Source organism: Rhipicephalus microplus, chromosome 1, assembly GCF_043290135.1.
Source record: "Rhipicephalus microplus isolate Deutch F79 chromosome 1, USDA_Rmic, whole genome shotgun sequence".
Classification (NCBI taxonomy): Eukaryota; Metazoa; Arthropoda; class Arachnida; order Ixodida; family Ixodidae; genus Rhipicephalus; species Rhipicephalus microplus.
In genome coordinates this window covers 194,445,941-194,447,098 of record NC_134700.1, presented here as the reverse complement: position 1 = coordinate 194,447,098, position 1,158 = coordinate 194,445,941, and the positions used below count along the sequence as shown (strand labels likewise).

Below are 1,158 nucleotides of genomic sequence, written 5' to 3'. Positions count from 1 at the left end.
TCCGAAAGGCAGATAAACGAAAACTGGTGGTGCAGTAGAGAAAGAAAAGTGGTAATCGCGTCATAGTTCTTTCGGATGCTGCGAGCATTAAAATGAATTAGCGAATATTTCTGTAACGTAAGCGAATGTTTGAGGTTGCTAACGGTAATCGAAGACATAAAAAAAAGAAAAACTTAGTGGTCGATACAGAATATGTAAGGCGTCGTTTAAATGAAAATCGAAAGGTCAGAGGTGGTATTTATTCGAAAGACCCTGGTATCTTCAGACTTGCGTGCTAGGATGCGAAAGTTCTCTGTCCAGAGAAATTTCCACTGGTGCTTTTTCTTGAGAGCCAGTGCCCTAGCAAATAGCTTCTTATTCTCAGCAGTAAGGTGGTCATTTGTATAAATAGCCTGGTCAGAAGATTCCGAAAAGCCAATGCTGCCGGTGCGAAGCCGAGCCTTGCGAGCTTTGCGGATGAAGTCATTTTTTTTGTCACGACTGCAAAACCGAGCAATGATGTTGTTCACTGCTGATTTCGTGGGAACACGATGCACTGTGTCTATGTCAGCAGGTGTTACAGTACATCCTATTGCATCGCCCATGCGCTTTAGAATGGCAGTACAGTCCTCGCCTTTAGTCGTTGGTACACCTTTAATTTCTATATTGTTTTGTCGAGAATATTGCTCAAGTTCAGCCAAACGGGTTTCAAGAGACTCGTTATGGGCCCTTAGCGCTTTATTTTCTGCAATGAGCGCATTCTGCTTCACACACATGTTATCGTACTGAGCACTGAGGAACTTAACGCTCTCGCATAGTTTTGCATGCTCTTCGAGGCCTTTGACATCCAGTGTTTTCCTAGCCTCCGCCTTGAACTTCTTAACTGCAGTTTCTAATTGCTCTTTAAACGCAGATTCAAGCGCTTCAAGTTTTTTAGCAAGTTCAGCACAGGTAGGCATTGTATACAGGTCAAAAGCAGCGTTGAGCAGCAGTCACGGTAATTTTTACAGCACAAAATAGTTACATAAAATTCGCACACCAACCTGGAAATACAGAGTGAGGCGATTCAAAGAGTGCACATTCCGCCGTGACTGCTGCTGCTGCAATGGATTCCAGGCAGTCCAGAGTGGTCCTTATAGCCCCGTTTTGGATGTGCAGAGCAGGATGCGCAACCGCTGC

General features: G+C 44.4%; 1 protein-coding gene across 1 annotated transcript; it reads right to left on the bottom strand.

The window, feature by feature from the left end:
* Positions 1–206: 206 nt before the first annotated feature.
* LOC142766559 (uncharacterized) lies at positions 207–938 on the bottom strand. Its single transcript, XM_075868006.1, has one exon. It carries the CDS (start codon positions 936–938, stop codon positions 207–209), a length of 732 nt encoding a protein of 243 aa, XP_075724121.1.
* Between the last annotated feature and the right edge of the window lie 220 nt (positions 939–1,158).

Excerpts from the sequence above, each read along its gene's own strand:
- LOC142766559 (XM_075868006.1), bottom strand. The coding sequence starts at position 938 with ATGCCTACCTGTGCTGAACTTGCTAAAAAACTTGAAGCGCTTGAATCT.